Source organism: Podarcis gaigeae (genome assembly GCF_964106915.1).
Source record: "Podarcis gaigeae genome assembly, chromosome: 5".
Classification (NCBI taxonomy): Eukaryota; Metazoa; Chordata; class Lepidosauria; order Squamata; family Lacertidae; genus Podarcis; species Podarcis gaigeae.
The window spans coordinates 51,621,617-51,642,327 of NC_139681.1; the positions used below are offsets into that span (position 1 = coordinate 51,621,617).

At 39.0% G+C, this 20,711-nt stretch overlaps 1 protein-coding gene across 1 annotated transcript in view; it reads right to left on the reverse strand.

The window, feature by feature from the left end:
* The window catches only part of NHLRC2 (NHL repeat containing 2), a 28,539-nt gene extending 8,107 nt beyond the window's left edge, over positions 1–20,432 (reverse strand). Inside the window, exons 1-5 of the mRNA XM_083741282.1 lie at positions 20,230–20,432; positions 18,108–18,260; positions 10,876–11,331; positions 10,150–10,271; positions 8,802–8,931 (exon numbers count right to left, since the gene is read on the reverse strand). Coding sequence (XP_083597408.1) covers positions 8,802–8,931; positions 10,150–10,271; positions 10,876–11,331; positions 18,108–18,260; positions 20,230–20,395 — 1,027 coding nt within the window. The 5' untranslated portion in view covers positions 20,396–20,432. The remainder of the gene's footprint in view (positions 1–8,801; positions 8,932–10,149; positions 10,272–10,875; positions 11,332–18,107; positions 18,261–20,229) is intronic.
* Between the last annotated feature and the right edge of the window lie 279 nt (positions 20,433–20,711).

The following is a 20,711-nucleotide window of genomic DNA, read 5'->3' on the forward strand; positions in this document are numbered from 1 at the left end:
GATTTCCCCCTGAAAGGTGATGAACACATTTATTTATAATAATGCTTCATTTGAAAGCAGAGTGCATTCTGGTGGACACTTTTAGGAACTAACATTTGGGCTTGATAACTGAAATACGTTATCAAGTGCAGCAATCCTATCCACTCTGGCTTGAAAATACAGTTCACTAGAAATCAGCACGGCTTCCCTCCCCCCCAAAATAAACATGCATAAAGATTGAGATGTCAGTGTATTTTATTTTTTCCCAAATTTTATTGATGCAAACTTTCTCTTCAAAAGGTCAGTTAGTGCTGTGGTGTCACATGCAAAAGTACAGTAGACAAATTTTATGTAAAGTAAGCATGCTTAAAATTCTATAAACATGAAAGAAAACAATTCAGTGGTTTTATTCTTTGATCACATATGGAATGCTAACTAAGATACGCTTTCCTCTTCTTCAACTCTCAGCTAATCAGGCAAAACCAGGGGTGTGCCAACAGAGAAAGATCCATAGCATTGCCAGTTTCGATTCAAACTGGCAATGCAAAGGAACGTATTTCCTTTGTGGGCACAGCGCAAGCTGTGCTTGCAGATGAACAACCTTTGTATTGCCAGCTAGAATTCAAGCTGGAGATGCAAAAGAATATTTGTGCTTAAAGCAAGCCCTGCTTTGTGGGTAGGTAAGAGACATGGTTGCTAAGGAAAAACTGGGAGCCTTAAAAGTGCACTCCCAGCTGTTCCTTGGCAAGCAAGGCTTGCTGTAAGTGCCTATCAGCAAGTCTGCTTGGGCAGAGAACGATTGTGCTTTGGAGTTTCCGATCAGGAACGTCGTAGCACAGCCGAACCTCACCCCAAGTGGAGTTTCCTCTAAGCACTGATCAACTAACTGATCCTGACAGCAAGTCTCACTTGCTCCCAATCGATTCTTTCCAGCCACGCCACTTCCTGTACAACACCTGGCATCACAGGTGATGTCAGGAATGGGGCAGGTAGACATCATTTGGGGAAAGCGGTCTTACAGACCAAACTGGAATCTGTGCTGGGCCTAATCTGATCTATGGGCCAGAGGTTTCCTATCCTTGGGCTAAACTGAACACTCTAAATTTTTAATACAACTAGGCTACCTCAAATTATATTTTATCTTGAATGAGACTTATGGTAACGATATTATCTGCAGAAGATATTCACCTACCGTATTTTTTGCTCTATAAGACTCACTTTTTGCCTCCTAAAAAGTAAGGGGAAATGTGTGTGCATCTTATGGAGCGAATGCAGGCTGCGCAGCTATCCCAGAAGCCAGAACAGCAAGAGGGATTGCTGCTTTCACTGCGCAGCAATCCCTCTTGCTGTTCTGGCTTCTGAGATTCAGAATATTTTTTTTTCTTGTTTTCCTCCTCCAAAAACTAGGTGCATCTTATGGTCTGGTGCGTCTTATAGAGCGAAAAATACGGTACTTGATTTCCCTGTACAGCAGGGATGGTCAATTTTCTATGAAAATGGATGCCACATTATTCCAAACAGCTGTCAGGTCTATAAAAAAGTTGGCAGTTGGAATCTGGTAGGTATGCAGCACGTGCACTCAGTCATAACACTGTACTGGACACAAATATGTCATTAAAAACTGCTTGAGGGGCTGTATCTAAGCCACAGACTGCCAGCTGACAATCCCTGCTCTAGAGGAAAAACAAACAAAAGAGAAGAAGACAAACTTTCCAGTTTGCCAGTTTATAGGCATGATCTAACATCTGTTCCAATTACCAATCAAAATGTCACAGGATCTTGATAAATACAATTATGAGGCTCTATAAACTAAAGGTGCCTATTTTGCACAATGGGAGGTATTTGCGATGTTTACAGAGATTAAAAAAGCAAAGTTGCCCCCTTTTTTGTAAGTACTACACTCAATACAACGCAAAGCTGCCCAGTATTTCATTATTTTATAGCACAACGTAGGATTGCAGGACGTGCTATTCTTCTACCAGTTGCTTTAAAATAAAATAAAAATACTGTCAGGCAGTCAACATGGGTTGTCCTTGCAACTCCTGTAGGTTGTTATCGGTGAACAATATATTACCATACACGCAGGTCCCACTTTCTGAACGCTTGCTATGTGAAAGTTCACTAATCCAAGCCTCATTATATGCATGGCTGATTCAGATATCTGAACAGCCAGAGTCTGAACACATTTTGTGATTATTTTGTGCTTTGCTCGTTGGTGGCAGCCATTTTTGGCCAGAAACCATACAGGGAGGGAGTGGGGAGATTGGACAAATCGGGGAACAGAAGAGGTGGACAAATCAGTTATTCTTTTGTCTCTACAGTGGACCCTCTGGATATGAATTTAATTTGTTCTGGGGGTCCAAGCGCACACCAAAAGATCTGCAGCCAGAGGCGCCGCTTCTGCGCACACACACGGTGCGATAGAGCGCTTCTGCGCATGCGAAGTACTTCCGGGTTTGCCACTTTTGCAACCTGAAGTTTATGTTACTTGAGAGTGACGTAACCCGAGGGTCTACTGTATTTTGCTGGTTGGCAGCAGTCATTTCAGGAAGAAGCCATGGAGGGACAGGGGAGAGAGATTGGACAAATCAGAGTTTAGAAATGTTTCCATTGTTTACACCTTCCTACGGCTCTCCAAATACAAATCATGGGTATTTCTTTTCACTTATAAAAATTCTACCCCCTCCCTGTAATTTTGGGATTTTTTGCTGTATAGAAATTTATATCTATTGCAATATAGCACTGAGGTACAGAAAATTGTAACATACACCTGGCCTAGGAAGCGTTAAGATAATTAAAATCATTGTTCAGATTTCTAGGCAGATTGTTAAATATGCATATCAAGATAAAAAATCATTGTATTTTAGATTTTATGGAAGCATTTTAAATACAAAGTAGTGTCTTTCCATAAAAAATGGCTATGTAGTAATAAAAAATTAGTCAGATCTTCCTCTAAGAAAATTACTTCTGCAAGTGATCCTAGAAAGAGTACATTTCCTACTATATTTCCTGAGAGATTTTGGAACAAAAAGGAGTCTTTTGTGACTCAAAACATGCATTCCATCACAAGAAGTGACGCAAATAACATTTTAAAAAATCAAACAGAAAACTGAAACTTGTATGGCTTTTGTCACTGAGCAAAGAAAGAAAATGAAACTGTATTTAATATGTGCTATATTAAAGAAAGGAAGGAAGGAAAAACAATTACCATATATAGCTGTACCTCCTCAGATATTTTATAAAACACTCATTGTATTCCACAGTTCTGAACAGAGTTATATTGAGATTCTCACTGCTTTTATAATCACAAGCAGGATATGGCAAGGACTAAGGCCTTACTATATCACAACAGCCATTAATAGTCAAAAAATCCGGGAAATAATTGGCTTTGCTCAATGTCTACAAAACAAGAACTAAAATACAGAAGTATTTTATATAGTCTCCCTTAGTTTAAACAATAAGCTTATTACAAAATAGTTTCATCTGGCCCATGAGCAAGGAATGTTATTTTTTAATCTAAAGTGGACATACTGCAGATTTTTTTTTTAATACAACAGATGAGCCTTATTGAAAAATCCCAGAGGAAACCAAAATATTATACTTAATCATGTCTCTCACTATGCTAGTAGAATCCCCAGTTACACTTTACAATCCTTCTATGGATTTACCTAAAGCACTTTTACTTTGAAACAGCTACCCTAATAAAAATAATAAAGTAATTCCTTCACTTTTGTGCAGTTAAACTCCACATTCCAGCTAAGGAGTAGTTTCAAAGCAACAGCTTATCCTTATTAGGGAATATACATTCTCATTGCCAGCACTGTTTGCAGTATCAAAGCATTTTATTTTTGCTTTGCGATTACAGCTCCACTGTAAAGATGAATCAACAATAAAATGCAGATAGTGATGGATTAATAGTCCTCATAACTGCATTCCTTTTACCTTTCCTGTAAAAAAAGAGTCTTTTTCATTCTATCTAAGAATTCCAAGATAACAATTTCTCTATAAATGGATTGACTCAGGTAGGCAATATATAGGTCCAGCTTTCTCCACTATCAATAGTGTGCAGCAGCCCATCCTATTTGCCATCCTAGTTACTTGGGGGTGGGGGGTGGGGTCTCCCTAGTAGTCCCAACACAACAGGCCAGGGAAACAATGGACTGACCTATGTACCTAGTAAACCTATGCCAGGGGCTGTATCACTTTAAACATGATGGAACGATGCACCATACAAAACATCCCTTGACACAAAAACTAAATCTGGGGAAATGGTTATGGCTTGCAGTCTCTCTGGCACATTTCATCTGTGTGGAGATCTTTATTTTTTGAACACATATAGATAACATTCCATTAAGTGAGCCCTAACGATAATCTGAAGTTGTAAATCTGACACAGGTTGCCACCTCAAAGAGAATCGGGCTTGTTTCTCATTCTCCCATCTCTCTTGGGCAACAGATATGGATCACAAACAAGGGAAACTGCAAACTGATAGGGTCTAAATAATAATAATAATAATAATAATAATAGCTGTCACTAACATCTCACTTTTCCTCTAGGGAACTCAAGATACCATGTGAAGTTGTATTAGCCTCACAACACAGAGGTAGGTAGTTTAGACTGAGAGACAGTAACTTTCCCAAGGCCGCTCCCTGACTTCATAGTTGAGCAGAGATTTGAAACTGGATTTTTAAAATCCAAAGTTAGTAACAGTGACACCACACATTGACTTTCACACAGGGCTATTGGAAGAGCCAGGTATGTTTCTCTATATTCATTCTCTCCTAGAGAAAGGAACAGCCCTATAAGAGATTTCATTAAAATCTTTCAAGCATTCAGTTTGCATCCCAAGCTATTCCTCTATACACAGTGGGTAAACATACTTTCAACAAGTAAAAACATGACCAGAAACAGCAGCTATTTCTACTTATTTGTTTTAAGACTCCAGATTGAATAGCTCTAATGTTAACAAAGTTTATCAACATCCTTCCACTGTTCTCTTTCCACCACATTACAGCTTAAAATTAGGGCCTGGTTACAGTGTGCCAAAGAGCCTTTGCTTCCCTGCATGAAATAAAATCTAGTGTATTCAACACTGCTGGGGGGTCAGTTGCTTATTTTTATCAATACTGTTGCTTGATTGCTCGAATTGTTCAGTTTTATTTAGTATAAAGTGCTTTAGGTGAGTTTATGTTAACAAAATGGTGATTAATATATTTGCATTACCTGATTTCTCATTTTGGAAACAAATTCTTTATCAATACAGCGACACTAATTCAATGAATAAGATCAGCATACATATTAAAGCAAGTTGGATTTAAATTCACCTCCAGGGAAAGTCTTGAAGGATTCTACTCAACTTGATTTTATAGAAATTTCACAGAAGTGTAATCAACCTGTTTTGTACAGGAATGAGGCAGTACAGTGGTACCTCAGGTTAAGTACTTAATTCGTTCCGGAGGTCCGTACTTAACCTGAAACTGTTCTTAACCTGAAGCACCACTGTAGCTAATGAGGCCTCCTGCTGCTGCCGCACCACCGGAGCACAATTTCTGTTCTCATCCTGAAGCAAAGTTCTTAACCCGAGGTACTATTTCTGGGTTAGTGGAGTCTGTAACCTGAAGCATATGTAACCTGAGGTACCACTGTAATGCTCATTTACATACCGATATGGCACACAATTGCACCATAGCACAATACAGTAACGCTGCAATAAATTACTCTCCTTAAACCTGAAGTATGATGATGGCACTGTCAAGTGATTTACTCATTGCTGACCTTGGCAATGTAGAAACAATTAAAGTCTGCTGAACTTTACATAGATTTGTTGTACAGTTAATTGTAGTGGCACACAGAAAGGTTTTATAACTATTGCAGGCATGGGTTCAATTGCCCTTTTACAAGTGAAATGAGCCTGAAGTATCATCATTAAAATGCTGCCTGGTTCAAAGGATCAGCCTCAATTTTCTCCCACGTCCCTGAAGTACTACTTAATGATGAGACAGGTAGGGAACTGAAACCAGGTTTGGCTATGTAGCAACTGTATGTTTCTAAATAAAATATTTTTTATTAATAATTGTCTTTTAAAATATTCACATTTCCGTCTGCAGGATACAAGTGCAGGGTGAAAATTATCTTACAGCAAAGTTCAATTATTTACTTGCAAGCAGGGTGCATACAAATTATGATATTGCAATGAACCAGCCCTTTCTTAACTTTTCTGACAATATGAAGACAAACAAAACCAACACAAATATCTGTGATGAATTTAAATCATACTTCTACCTAAGACAGGGATGGGGAGCCTTTTCCCACCTGAGGCTCACATTCTCTTGTGGGTAACCTTCTGCATAAGTGATAGGAGGTGCAAGACGCAAAAATAGGTTTTTGTGACTGTTAACCTTGTACACTAGGTTACAGTCCAGCTACAAAATATCAGTGTTCCCTCTACCACCACCACACATCTCCATTGAAGCAAGCAAGAGACACTATCACAGTTGAAGGACATCACAGTTCTATATTACAGCTGGGTAAAGGAACTCAAGGAGGCAAAATGCAACTCTCAGATATGCACAACAGGAAGAAAAATCATAATGGTAAAAAGTCTTTCCAAAATAGCAAACTGTATACAGTATAGGGAAAAGAGATCAAATGAAGTACAGGTTACCACCACCACCATTTAAGCAGAACTCTTTCGTGCAGTTAAAGAGAGGTCAGGTATGCTTGACAATCCCTGGTCTAATACAGCTCTTTGCATAGAGTGTGCAACAGGCTCACCATCTCTCAATTTCAGCTCAATCTGTCACCTCTCTCCTGCCACATACACTTCTAATACATAAATTATCAATGCCACTTAACAAAGCCATTAACAACTTGGAACCAATTTGCCTATGAGATCACCTTACCCCACATGTGCCAATTCTACCCTTTCGATCAACATAATTTGTTCTACTACAGGTGCCACACCATACCCATTCCACATCTGCAAGAACTTGGTCATTTAGTATGACAGCACCTACATTTTCGAATTCCCTACCTATTGACCTCAAGCAGGAGCTCTCACTGTACACTTTTTGGTGCATGTTAAAAACATGTTTTGTTCAGACAAGCCTTTCCAGATGCTTAGGAAGTTGAGGTAATTTTAACATGTTTTAGTATTTTAACTTTTGTATGGTTTGAAGTACAGTTGTAATTTTTAAAATTGATTTTATTGTTTTATCTTCTTGTAAACCACTTTGAGGTGTTGTTTTTTTACATAATCATGCAGTGCATACATTTTATAAAATATTCACTTATATAGTTCATTAGGACTATATTCTCTGTTACCCTGCAAGTTTCAACATAGTTTACTTAAGATTATGTGTGCTGGCTGATGCTTTTATAAATAGATGTAACTGTGTACCAAAATGCATATATTTTGGAATCTATGTTATACATGCAGATCACAATGCCTGGGTCATAGCTGAAAAGCACAGAGCTATCAAGAAAATTTCACACTTCAGTCAAAAGTGCATTTAGCACTGCTTGCTTTCAGTGGCACTGAATAAAAATAGAAAAGGATGGTACAGAAAGCTGAAATGTACATGACCATTAATAAAGTGCTAAGACTCCAAAACTATGTATATAAAATTCTGTTCAAGAACTCTAAAGCAGTAAAATATGCTACTTTAACAAAGCATGATAAAAAAGGGGACATAATTGAAAGTTTGAACAAAATGTTCTATGTTCAAACCTCACACTAAACTTAGTTTAACATGATGTGAACAAGCCACAGCAAACCTAAAGCTCATGCACACACAACTTGCTTTCTTCCTCCTGTGCACCTGGGAGGAATTTGGACCTCTCTTTCCTCCTTGCTTGTTTTTATGCTTGACTATCTGGGCTTTTGGCGTTAGTATACAAAAAAGAAAAATCCCTTACCAAATAGACAGCTGGCATAGTTAACTGAATTTCACTTGTTATTTCCTTGGGTTAGTAGTCTCAAACAGATGGAGCAAAAGAGAAAATCTTGGGCATAGCCACTGTTATAAAGTAAAAACTCCTTATCTTTAGAAGTATTTCTTGTCTCACAAAATAGACTGTATGCATTCACTGCATGTGCAAGAGAGTCAGTGTGGCCCAGTACAGGGGAATACTTCCTGTTGTTATTAGACAGCAACAGCAGCTTTGCGAGAAATCAATACTGTGTGATTTCCACAATCAGGACCAGCAAGCCCTCCCATGGTATGTCTGAGGTATAGACAAAAGACTACGGTACTTGATCAAATGCTTCTATAAAGATACTGTGTTGAAAGTACGCTGCTCCACAAATGGACAACTTACAGGATCTGTACCAGCCACAAAGGGAGTCAAGCAAGGGTGTATTCTAGCACTGGCACTGTTCAACCTATATATAAATGATATTGTCCAGTGTCTAACATCTCCAGTGTATCATGCCCCTAAATTGGCTACAAAACCCATCTCAATTCTATTATATGCAGATGATGCGGTTTTTCTATCCCATACAAAGGTAAAGGTAAAGGTACCCCTGCCTATACGGGCCAGTCGTGTCCGACTCTGGGGTTGCGCGCCCATCTCACTTAAGAGGCCGGGGGCCAGCGCTGTCCAGAGACACTTCCGGGTCACGTGGCCAGCGTGACGAAGCTGCTCTGGCGAGCCTGCACCAGCGCAGCACACAGAAACGCCGTTTACCTTCCCGCTATAAAGCGGTACCTATTTATCTACTTGTACTTAAGGGTGCTTTCGAACTGCTGAAGTCTGCTTGTTTGTGACAGCTTGTGAGATTAATGTGTTAAGAGTGTGCAGTTACAACTTTATTAAAATACCTGATGTTCCAAAGACTACATCCCATGGTGAACTAATAGGCTGTTCCTCCCCTTTGGCTCCTCCTTCCTTATCTGTGCCTTGTAATCCAACTCCTGCAACAGTGCTCACCATCTCTAACTGGAGGTCAATCTAGAATGAAATCAGAATAATTTTATTTGCTTTTTATGTTATTTATCAAGTCTGGAAAAAATATGCTACTCTATTGTCTTAATGTGCCTTTATCATATTTTATTGCATTATAAATATTATAAAAAGCCCAGAGACTTTTTAAAAATAGATTGATGTACAAGTCTAGTAAATCAAATCAATTGCCTTCCATGTTCCTCAGATCTGAAATACAGTATAATGGGTAGGTAGGGGAAGCTGAGTAACTGAATTTGTCTTTTATAGTTCTTCACATGGACCTATCTTTAATTCTTAAACGAATTCCCTTTGAAATATTACTGAAATGTTACTGGTCTTAAGAAAAAGGTAAAGGATAAAGTAATGTATTCCCATAAAAATAATAATGGTGTTTATTAGCAAGAGAAATATTACGATGTCACTGAAAAGAACTTCTCCAGATTATTCAACATTCACAGGCCTAATCCACACTGTAAAATTATAATTGATTGAAACATGTACAAACAGTACATGATAACCTGGACAGAAATCAAAAGGTACGGTAAATACTGAAATCCTAATTTTACATAATTTAAGTTGTAAGGGGCCTGAGTAGCAAGGCGGAAAGGTAACAGCTTATTATTATTATTATTATTATTATTATTATTATTAGAGATTTAGGCCACAAACTTTGACTTGGAGATCTTATGTGCTCTTGCTCACAGCACACTCCAATTCAAAATGATGTGGGCCAAACTATAATGTGCAGATTCATTTGTGATGTATACATATGGTCTCATGTAAGGGGTCTGGCATTCAAGTGAGCTAAATGAGATAACCAGTTTCATCCCAGCCCTATGATTCCATTGTTCTGCTGAGTAACGATAGTCTCTTGCTTATATTCCTAGATATTTCCTAGAGGGAAGGGAGACAAAACACATGGTTTTGTAGAGCCAAAATGCAATTACTTAAAAATGGAACTGAGAAATCATGGCACACAGCATTATTGCATTCCATTCTCTTTAGGAAAGCACTAAACTGTTGTACCTAATAACTTGCCTTAAAAGCATATGTGAAAAGGAAAAGAAGTCTGTTCCAAGTACTTTGGAAACATGTTTATAAATATTAGACAAGATTCTACTTTCAGATACATTGCATAGTTACTTTCACATCCATTTTACGAATGTAACTCATAAGAGAATTTGGCCATTCTCCTATATTTTTTTTCTATCTAGGAAAGTTTACCTTCCTAATCAGATGGTTTTCTGTATCTGCTACATAAATAATATTGTTCTTTATAGCCACTCCCTGTGGAGAACTGAATAATGCTTCTGAAAATGTCCCATCTTTTCTTCCACTGTTTGGTCCTGAAAAGAAAACAAAACAAAAAAGAAATCAGCAGAATTAGAATCTGCATCAAAAGATTAACCATATGTAAGCGTAAAAGCTGATAGAGTTCAGGAGCAAACCTTTACCCAATTTTAGAAGTCAACCTAAAATTAGAGAGCCCTGCATTGTTTAATTATTTAAGAGTTTGCCATTTATCTTCTTCAATGAAAATGTATATTATTGTAAAATAATATTCATATTTAAAATGTACTTGTGCAAATGCTCTTGAAATATGATTTGTACATTTTCCAAATAATATTTTGTAGGAAATACAATAAAAACAAACCAGCTGCAATTACAAGGATTTTCTTTACAGCAAAACCTCAATTTTCAACTTTTGCAAGGCATTACACAGCTATAAAAACAGAATTAAAAGCATTTACCGTACCTAGTCGGAAGCCCAGAGCAAGTAACAATTAATTTGTGGCAGACAACTTGCTACACTCTGCACGGAAAACAGTTTTTAATAACACTTTTACCAGTACAGTACTAGGAAGGGTACCAGCGGCACAGAATTCAAGATCTGCCATGACAGCATAAAAGCTAATATGAAAGGCTTTCCTACATTTAAGTTCTCCTCACCTCCAACAGTGTGCAGAATTTGACCATTTTTCCTGGCAACCAAAATCCTGTGATGTCCAGTATCTGCTATTACCAATCTGTCCCCAGAGTTGTCCACTGTAATTTTGCCGGGAAAGAGCAAAGGCGAAGGTGGCAAATAGTCTCTATAGAGCTGTGCTCTAATTTTATTAGCATTGATTTGTCCTTGTTCTCTATAATACTTTAGGGCTATGGATGTAAATAGAAATAATTTGTCCTTGTGTCCTTCACCAACCAGAGTGAACAGCATATTCCCACGAGGTCCAACAATGATCAAGGTTGGCCAGCAGGATACTTCTAGCTCATGCCAAAGAGTTGCATCAGCATCATTTACCACGGGATGAGTGATGTTGTATCTAAGGACAGCACTTTTGATGTTATCCAGAACCTTTTCATTTGGAAATTTTGCTGAATGGACACCAACTACAAGGAGACCATCTGAAAGCACAGATAAAACACACACACGTATTAAAGTGCAGATAAGGCTGGATCAAAGGCAAGCTCCCTAAATGGTTATATGGAACTCTAGACTAGAGCATTTTGTAGTTATTCGGCATATGGGGGAGGGGGGACAGTTCAGAAGCTCAGGTTTTAATCCTCACAGTAGGACTGAGTTCCACTGAACATTATGGAATTTAGTTTAGAGTAGATATGCACAACATTTCACTGTTAGTATTAAGAGAAAGAATTTGCTTTGTACATCTATGACCACAAGGAAGAACATATCAAAGATCCCAACTGAATGAGAAAAAGGGCCATTAAATAAATGAAACCATCAGCTATGGGAGAAGAGGTAAAGAAGGGAATCAAAAATAGGTTTTCAGGAATTGAGGAATCATAAAAGCATTTATCTGCAATGATAGAGGGCCTATTATAATGTTTAGTGCTACTGCAATCCAGCCTGAGGGTCAGCAATTTGTCAGCAGTTCACACCAATCTTAGAAAACACTCTGCCTTCAATGAGCAGAGCAAGCATCAAAACAACATTGTAAAGTTTTTCCTAGTTCGATTGCAGGTATGTTACTACCTCCTCACAATGCCAACATTCCTGGAATTGAGTTTTCCAGAGAGTCAAGCTTGTAGTTCTAAATTCAGTTATTATTATCTGGTTTCATTACTTTTTAAATATATTTATAAATGTAAATATATCACTGAAACCTTGCCAAGCAAACCTAGCATAGAAACAAGCCCAAATTAACATTCTGTATTAAATGTTTCACATATGAATAAATGTTGCATATAATTAACCAGTAATCCGTGAAGCTACTCATCTCTCTCGGAACAGGAACTAATGTGCTACTCCACACCAACCTCAATCTACATTTCACCGAAGTGGTTTTTTTTAGCTATGGTTTTATGTTTTGCTAAAATATAGATGCTGATTTCAAAAACAAAAGCTGTTAGCTGCTTTGGAGACCATACAAGGAAAGGCAGGGTATAAATATTTTAAATAAATAATGTTGATAAAAACCTATGTCCTCAAGCATTTAAGATAAAATATGAAAAAAGCAATAAACTACACCAGAAAAGTTTCATGTAACCAAACTACTCTTTCTACTTTTATAATGTTTTTATATCTATTGACACTTATCAAAAGATATACAAAAGTTCATACCCAATACAATGTATATTTTTATAATTACCAAAGCAAAAAGAAGAGAAAGAAAAAAGATGAAAAAAACTTCCGATTCTCTGTCAGTCAGCTAAATATAGTAACTTGTTCAAAGTACAGTGGTACCTTGGGTTACATACGCTTCAGGTTACAGACTCCGCTAACCCAGAAATATTACCTTGGGTTAAGAACTTTGCTTCAGGATGAGAACAAAAATTATACTCCGGCAGCGCAGCGGTAGCAGGAGGCCGCATTAGCTAAAGTGGTGCTTCAGGTTAAGAACGGTTTCAGGTTAAGAACGGACCTCCGGAACGAATTAAGTACTTAACCCGAGGTACCGCTGTATTCACTCAGTCTATTCACTATTCTATAAGCGAATACACATCTTCCAAGGACCATTTGTGTGTCAGCTGTACACCAGTATCTAACGCTCGTTATTTTATCATGTCTCAATGCCCCATGAACTGCTTTCGTAAGGAACTAAACCGACAGTGTGGAATTATGATATGCTGATACTTTTGTGAAATTTCCCATTTTTAAAATACATGCCAATATAAACTCATTACAGGGTGAATAAAAACCAGTAACAAAATATTCCACCTGTCTCCTGCAGAACCAAGCAGACTGCAGGAGTAGGGAAGCCTCCTAATCATTAGGCTGCTGGAGAAGGAATGAAGCTCTTAATACCTCCTCTGCTAAACTAGTAACTTGTGGGTTTATTTGCAAGGCTGTGCTTGGCACAGTAATTAATTTCAGAATGCTAGGACTCAGAGTGTAAGGGAATGCCTAATCCCAGGAATGGGACTTGGTTGTTGTTAATCAGTGTTGAGGGAAAGGCTTTTAGCACATTTTTATAGAAATCACATGTCTACTGGGCTGAGCCCTGACATTAAACACAGGTTCTAATTCATTACATGTAGAAATTTGGGCTGCAATACTAATCCCACTTATCTGGGAGTATGCCCCAATGAATGTAGTAGGACTTATATGTGAATAGACATGGTTAGGATTGAATTGTTATTAAAAATGAATACTGTCCAATCAACTGTGGCATCATCAGTCTTAAATTACCCTAACAGCTTAAACACGATAGTAACCTTGAACTCATTTCATAAGTATTGAAAAATGGTATGAAAAAATTGGCACTGTTAAACGTTAATGAGCAAATATACCACTCGGTAGAGACCCCTGACCGTTAGGTCCAGTCGCGGATGACTCTGGGGTTGCGGCACTCATCTCTCTTTACTGGCCGAGGTAGCCGGCGTACAGATCGGATCCGGGTCATGTGGCCAGCATGACTTATCTGCTTCTGGCAAAACCAGAGCAGCGCACAGAAACGCCGTTTACCTTCCCGCCGGAGCGGTACCTATTTATCTACTTGCACTTTGTGCTTTCGAACTGCTAGGTTGACAGGAGCAGGGACCGAGCAACGGGAGCTCACCCCGCCGCAGGGATTTGAACCACCAACCTTCTCATCGGCAAGCCCTAGGCTCTGTGGTTTAACCCACAGCACCACCTGCGTCCCTAATATACCACTAGTAATGTCTTATCAGTGAATAGTGGTGCAAATTTAAGAAGGAGACAAAAACACTTCCACCCAGCCCTCCATCTGCAAGCAAAGGATATCAATGTTTCAAAGATTTAACCAATCTGCCCTTCCCTTCCCAAAAGAAAAATAATTATTTCAACATTCTAATGACAGCTAATTTATTAAAAAAATAGTTATATCACCCTTCCAGCTCCTTAAAACAGAAAATCTCACAAGAATTTCCCCTACCCTTCTGTTATGTAGTGTTGACAGAACATTACCATAAATAAGATTCTAGCAGTCTGCTCTGTTAACAGACAGAACCCTGTGGAAGGTGATAGCTATCTAATTTCAAGGCCTCTTCCCACACATAAGATAAACAATTCCAACTCTTCAAACTGCACTGCATTTAATTACATACCAAGTGGAACAAAGAACTTTAATTTCTTATTGATATTGAATTCAACTGCACCCCTTTTGCTTTCAATAGGGTCTGAAATAGGATAGCAAAACATTTCCATCTTGGATGTAGTCCAGTACTCTTTCATCCAAGCTTGGAATCAATGTTTAAATTCTGAGCTAGGGATTTAGTAAGAATAAGTGCACAATGTAATCCTTACAAAACCTGGCAGCTTGTTGTCAGGCTCTGAAGACATGCTCATGACTTCAGGACAAGTTCTGCAATGGAAGAGTCTAAATACCATTGATCTGTCTCTGGAATAAAAAATGGAACCGAAAATGAGATACAGATTTAGTGTGCAGACTAGAGTTCCCAGATCTCTACTATTCCTTCCTGTTCTACTACCTAGACCTGGTGATATGGCAGATGAATACAACTTGGTCTGCACTCACAAGCAAGATGTATCTTAATAATTATTTTGTCTCCTGCTTATAAAGTATACAAAAGCTATAGTCCTACACACACTGAAGTCCTTAGTGCTGAGTATGCATGCATAGGATCAGTTTTTTTAAAAAAGGAATAGACAACATGTCCACGAAGGCTTTAACAGAAAAGGAAAGGATACCAAACTACAAAATCTCTACAGATCAGATATAGAACTGTAGCAGTATGTAGTGCCACTTCAAACATTAACAGAAAGGCTGCTGTTTGAGCACAGCATTCACTCTGTATCATGGAAAAAATATTCATACAAGAAAACATGCAGTAAACATTGTGCAAAGAGCTTGTTCAATTGTAGTTTCTGAGTAGTGTGCTTGCCAAATGCTTTCACAGACCTTCTCGTCACACAACACAGTAGTCAAAGCAGAAATGCACACCAGCAGCTTGATCCTAGCACTTCAAACTTGCGTTTCATTTATTTAATTCCAGATCAAACATCAGTTTCAGTAATTTAGGGAAAAAGTAATTCTGATCTGAGAACACTTATATCAACATATATGCTCTAGTTGAGATTCCTGCATTGCGGAGGGTTGGTCTAGATGACTATTGGGGTCCTTTCCAAATATATCAAATGTAAAATTCTACTTTGTGAGGATGCAGTTGGATTCAATCTGCACTGAAAAGATTACACAATAGCAGCAAACTGGCCTTCTACCAAAGTATTTCTGTCAAGAAGCACTTCCTCATACAGCAATCCAACAGGCCATTTCTAAACTGTTGATGTGAAATGAATGTGCATTAGGGCTTAAAATAACCTTGTGAATGCCAAACTGGATGCAGAAATAGCACTAGCAATGATAAGAGCAAGAACATATCTGATAAACATGCTAACTGGCAACAATTCATGTTCTAAAATACACCTACAAAATTCCAGATGTACACGTTAATTTAAAAAATGTGATGACCTTGACAATGTCATATAACAACTCATTGGGTTTACGATCTCCTATCACATCAATATAATAATGGACTTTTGTTTTAAAACAGCTACTTACAAGAGAATATCTGTAGCACAATAATATAAAATATGTACATCAGAATAGCAAGAGCTTATGCTAGAATTCTAAAATTAAGATATGTATTCCAGCAAAAAAATTGATAAATTTTAATTTTGCAAACTAGAAATTTGTACTTATAGTTTGCTTAAGTAAGACACTAAGGTTCATGCAACATGCCTATTATATACTACGCAGTAACAATTTCACACTTAAATATATTGGGTTGTATTTAACATAGCACTCAGGGAATAATTCTGTCAGTGTGAGAATGTTTTCTTCTCCAAATCAACAATAGAATTTGTTGACTAGAAATGTAGCAAGCTACTGGGCCTTTATGTCCAAAATGGAGAGCTCTGGTTTAACAACTAGGATGAAACCATGAAGGAAGATTCTAGCCCATTTTCCTGGTTTGTTAAGCAATATATATCAAGCTAGCATACCTCAGTTTGCACATAACAGGAAACTTTCACTTAATACAATCCAGGATATTCATGCTGAAGTCAGGACACAATGGGAGAGGGGCAAAGGAGGAGAGCTTGACCACAACACTTATTACTGGCTTCACAAACTATGTTTTATGAAGAAAGGCATGATAACATTAACTAGGTCATTCTCAGTAAAGTGCAGTTGGGATTCCAGTAAACTGTACCCAAGAATGTACATTAATGTGTATACCTAGAATCCTTACTATGGAACATTGTCTAAGAGATGGTATGTCAACCATCAGAACCTGAATGCAAAATTGCAAATTGTAGACGGAATCAGGATTTCTAATTTATCAGTCCACAATCTCAGCCAGTTGGCTGCAAATCAAGCAGTGCTGTTACAAACCCTTTGACAACCAGATCAGGGTTACCGAACAGGTGGCACCCCAGATGCTGTTAAGATTCCAACACCATCATTCCCAGCCCAGCAGGGTCCATCAAGCAAGTTCAAAGGTTCTACTTCCCTGCAGTGGACTATGCTTCCCCACCTATGTGCAGTGCCAGAATATGCTTACTTATTAGGGTAAAACCAGTCAAAGCATAGGTTGATGATCACTAAACGGAAGATCGTCAAGTAAAAAGAAACAATGTACAACAATGTACAGTGGTACCTCGGGATGTGAACAGGATCCGTTCTGGATTCCCGTTCGCATCTTGAAGTAAACGTAACACGCAACCATGCGTCTGCGCGGGTCGCGTTTCGCCATTTCTGCGCACGCGCGTGACGTCATTTTGACCGTCTGCGCATGCGCGAGTGACGAAACCCAGAAGTAACGCGCTCTGTTACTTCCGGGTCATCGCGGAGCACAACCCAAAAATACTTATCCTGAAGCGTATTTATCCCGAGGTATGACTGTTGTCTCTTTAAATTATTTACAGTGCAGTCTTATGTATGTGAGTGCCAATAATTTCAGTAGGGTTTAGGTTGCAATCCAACCCCACCATAGCTGTCAACATTTCCTTTTTTTAAAGGGAAATTCCCTTATTCCAAATAGGATTCCTCGCAAGAAAAGGGAAAAGTTGACAGCTATGAACCCCACCCCCCACTCCCTGACAGTGGGGCTTTGGAGAGGAGCAGAGAAACCATGGCATCTGCAGCCTGGTCATTCACAACAGCTACTGCAGAAGGAAGCCAGTATAATTGGGCTTGATTCCTTAGCCAGCTCTGGTTTGGACCCAATGCTGATGCAAGTGAGACTGTTTTGAGATCCAGTGGATCTGAGATTGGCTCTCCCTGCCTCTGGAATGCCCCATTTAAATGTTTTATGCTGGTCCTCAGCAGCGGGGCAACTGCCTGCCCATTTGGTAGATGGTAGGAGGAGATTGGCACCTACAGAGTGACATAAGTTTGTTTGTTTTTAATTGCTCTGCTATTCCCTAATAAGCACGCATACGATTGCATCCAAAATTCAAACAGGAAGGAACAGAGCCAAAGGTTCTGGACTCCAGGGTATTTGTGATCAGATCAGCTTTTTCATTACAAAATTTTAAAAATGTTTCTTCTATAATGACAAATATACAGCAGGGCATTACTTGGAAGAGGATAGCAGAATACATGAAAATACATTCATTAAAAGAAAGTGTTTAAATTAATTTTTGACAATGCCTATGAGAGCTACTGAATTTATTCAGATCAAATGCTATAAAAGATTTACAGGGTCATCCAGAAAAAAATAAGACTTGTTGATACCTTTCACAGAGTACTTCTGCTCTAACTCATGGAGATCAGGCAGTATGTGAATACAATTGATGCAACAGTAAGTGAAGAAATCTAACACCACCACTTTGCCACAAAGGTCTTTGTACAGAGACAGTGATTCTTCTGTATTCAGCCATTGTAAATCTGAAATCAGAGGGCAAATAACTCCATTACTTTCAAGAAGCAAAAGTGCAAGGAACTATGCAAATTCAAAAATAGCAGATGACTACTGCTACATTCAAATTAAAAAGAAAACTTTTCATACATACATCTACTTAATATTTCATAATCTGTATTTTTTCAGGACTCCCAAGATAACCAAACTAACATAAAACTGGAAAACTACCCTATTTCACATTCAGGCATGCTAACTTTCAAAAACAAACAGCCACACGTCCAAAAGTATTTTTCATTTTGTTAAAGAATCTTTTTGACAACAAAATAATATTATTCAATTTTGATGTTGACATATATGATATATAACCATACAATAACTTGAAGTGGAGCTAATTCTTAAGCATCCACTTTCATAACTGGCAATTTTAACTCATAAGGAAAAATAGTTGGCAGTTACTATTCTTTGCAAGGTGAAATAATAGTGGTTGGTTGTATTTTTTTACCCATCTTTCTTGTGGAATACTTCTCAATATATATACAATTAAGCACAGTTAGTTGGCATTATTACCTTCTGTTGAAATAACAGGTAATCTGAAGTAGTTTGAACCAACAAATTAGTGGGAATACCAGTGTCAAAATCTGAAACAATGAGAACTTGCATCTGCTACTTATCCAACCACCACATTGTAGTGCCCACCTAGCCTCACTTCAATGAGTTCCACTAGTGGCAGCTTTCACCTGTCATGTGGGTGGATGCACTGGGGTGATCCTCATTGGTGGTGCTAACCCACCAGCAGAGGCAGGCAGGACTGTGTGCAGGGACATTTCAACCAAACCAGTGACTGAGTTTGGGCTTTCAAATTTTAGTGGTCCTTTGCGACACCAAAATCTCTTCTCCCCCCCCCCCCCCATCATCACTGTTGCAGCGTACCTTCTTGGCTCAGTCTCCAGTGTGGGTGAATTGGCTTCATTCCCCTAAATCGACCTTTGTCCAAACCCCCTCCAACACAGATGTGAGGGTTGGGATTGCACTGCCTCTTCTGAATAGACACATATTGCATTTCAACTGTGCATGGGGCAGAACTCTGCATGCAGCAAGGTAGTCATTGCTTTTAGAGTTGGAAGGGACCCTGAGGATCATCTAGTCCAACACCCTACAATGCAGCTGTCCCATACAGGGATCGAACCTGCAACCATTGTCTTATCAGCACCATGCTCTAACCAACTGAGCTATCTGGACTCAGGCATCGGGCAGCCAAATATCCAATGATTCGGAGTAAGTACAAGTTAACAAATAACTTTGGAGTAAACATGAATGGAGTTGCAGCCTTGTTTCCCAAGATAGTGAACAAATACAACAACATAATTACTGCCCTGGATCTAAGCATCAGCTACCGAGATTACAGTTCCCACTTGTACCTTATGTATTTGCTGAAAGGGTGGAGGAAAAGGGAGTTGTCAACACTGATACTATTATTTTTAATCTGGAATGTGTTGCTTAACATTGCTTGCGACCAAAGAAAGAGTTTAAAGTGAATGTGATGGGGGCCAGGACCATCCGTTTAATTCTGGATTATTTTTTAAAGATGTAAGAGAGACCCAGAATAATTTTGCAGGTGCAACTGTTTTCCACTTCTGCATGCAACTCTCTTTTCTATGTAGCTATTATCAATGCAGGTGCCTGTGTCCCCTTTCATTTCTGAAGAGAGGAGAAAAACTGGTGTATATACAGGGGGTTGGCGGCGGGGAGAAGAATGCAAAAGAGTTTTCTTAAGTTTCAAGATTGCAAAAACCCATTGCATTAAAAAAATATCAATTGCAAGCGTCGTTTGCAACATCTAGTTTCCAGCACCCAGAAAGAAAGAGACGATGAGCGGAAAGGGACGACAGGAGGAACACCAATTCGCGCTGCGTGAGCTTGAGGATGCGTGGAAAGGCGGCGTCTCAGCGCTGGGCTTTTGGCGGAAGTCCTTCTCGTCCAATCCTCAAAGCTCACCTGCTCCGAACTCGGGGACTTTCAGATCCCGCTCCCAGGTGTCCACCTTCCGCAGGTGCTGATATACCAGGTTCTCCTTCTCCTGAGCCGTCGTCGCTTCCTCCAGCGCGCAGTCCAGCTGGCTCTGCGCGGGCAAAAGTCCAGCCAAGCCCTCGCTGGCCGCCATCTTGCCTCTCTAACTCCCTCCCGGAGAGAAAGAACTCTGAGAGGAGGACGCTGCCTGTTTACTGCTCTTCGCTTTCGCTTTCAGCACTTTCGAGAGACTGCTGTCTGGTCAGTGGAGCAAATCGCCCTCACACGTCCTACCGTGGCGGGGGAAATAGGGACGTGGTAACAAAAAAATAAATCGGTTTTTCGGACTAAGTGGTTTTTGTTTTCCCCTTTTGTATTTCCAAAAAAGCATCCCAAATCGCATATTCGACAAGAAATACACGATCATCATAATTCCAAGTCAGTCGATTCGGAAGAAATAAAAAAATATG